Raw genomic sequence first — 1072 nt, forward strand, 5'->3', positions numbered from 1 at the left:
AATAAAACACAGAACCTGGCTGGAGATCCTGGCTAGGCTGCTGATCAACTGAACGCTGTCTCTGTGTCCTTTATTCTTCGCCGACTCCATCCACACCTTTGGGAACCCCTGGATCTGCTGGGGTTGGACCCCAACACACCTGTCTGAGAGCTGAGCCACTGTAGATGTTCTCGGAGCAACCGAACCACAGCCCGTCCTCCGCTCACGGGTCTCTTGTGAAAGCCTGAGCACCTGTGTGGAGCTTCTCCCTTTGTCTTATAACCATGTCCACCAACGAGAATGCTAATTCGCCAGCTGCCCGCCTTAACAGATTCAAGAACAAGGGGAAAGACAGTACAGAAATGAGGCGGCGCCAAATAGAAGTTAATATGGAGCTGAGGAAAGCTAAGAAGGATGACCAGATGCTGAAAAGAAGAAATCTGAGCTCCTTTCCCGATGATGCTATGTCTCCACTGCAGGAAAACTGCAATAACCAGGGCACTGTAAATTGGTCTGTTGAGGACATTGTCAAAGGCATAAATAGCAACAATTTGGGAAGCCAGCTCCAAGCTACTCAGGCTGCAAGGGAACTGCTTTCTAGGGAAAAACAGCCTCCCATAGACAACATAATCCAGGCCGGTTTGATCCCAAAATTTGTGCACTTCTTGGGCAGAACTGATTGTAGTACCATCCAGTATGAATCTGCTTGGGCCCTCACTAACATTGCTTCCGGCACTTCGGAACAGACCAAGGCTGTAGTAGATGGAGGCGCTATTCCAGCATTCATTTCTCTGTTGGCATCTCCCCACGCTCACATCTGTGAACAAGCCGTATGGGCTCTAGGAAATATTGCAGGTGATGGTTCAGTTTTCCGAGACTTGGTTATCAAGTATGGTGCTGTTGGCCCACTGTTGGCTCTTCTTGCAGTTCCTGATATGTCATCTTTAGCATGTGGTTACTTACGTAATCTGACCTGGACACTTTCAAACCTTTGTCGCAACAAGAATCCTGTACCCCCATTAGATGCTGTTGAGCAGATTCTTCCTACTTTAGTTCGTCTCCTGCATCATGATGATCCAGAAGTATTAGCAGA

General features: G+C 48.1%; 1 protein-coding gene across 1 annotated transcript in view; it reads left to right on the plus strand.

The window, feature by feature from the left end:
* The first annotated feature begins 219 nt into the window (after positions 1 to 219).
* Positions 220 to 1072, plus strand: part of LOC102249071 (importin subunit alpha-1) — a 1593-nt gene continuing 740 nt past the window's right edge. Inside the window, exon 1 of the mRNA XM_005856745.2 lies at positions 220 to 1067. Within this exon, the coding sequence (XP_005856807.1) occupies positions 264 to 1067 (804 nt within the window). The 5' untranslated portion in view covers positions 220 to 263. The remainder of the gene's footprint in view (positions 1068 to 1072) is intronic.

This window comes from Myotis brandtii, unplaced genomic scaffold, assembly GCF_000412655.1.
Source record: "Myotis brandtii unplaced genomic scaffold, ASM41265v1 scaffold1043, whole genome shotgun sequence".
Classification (NCBI taxonomy): domain Eukaryota; kingdom Metazoa; phylum Chordata; class Mammalia; order Chiroptera; family Vespertilionidae; genus Myotis; species Myotis brandtii.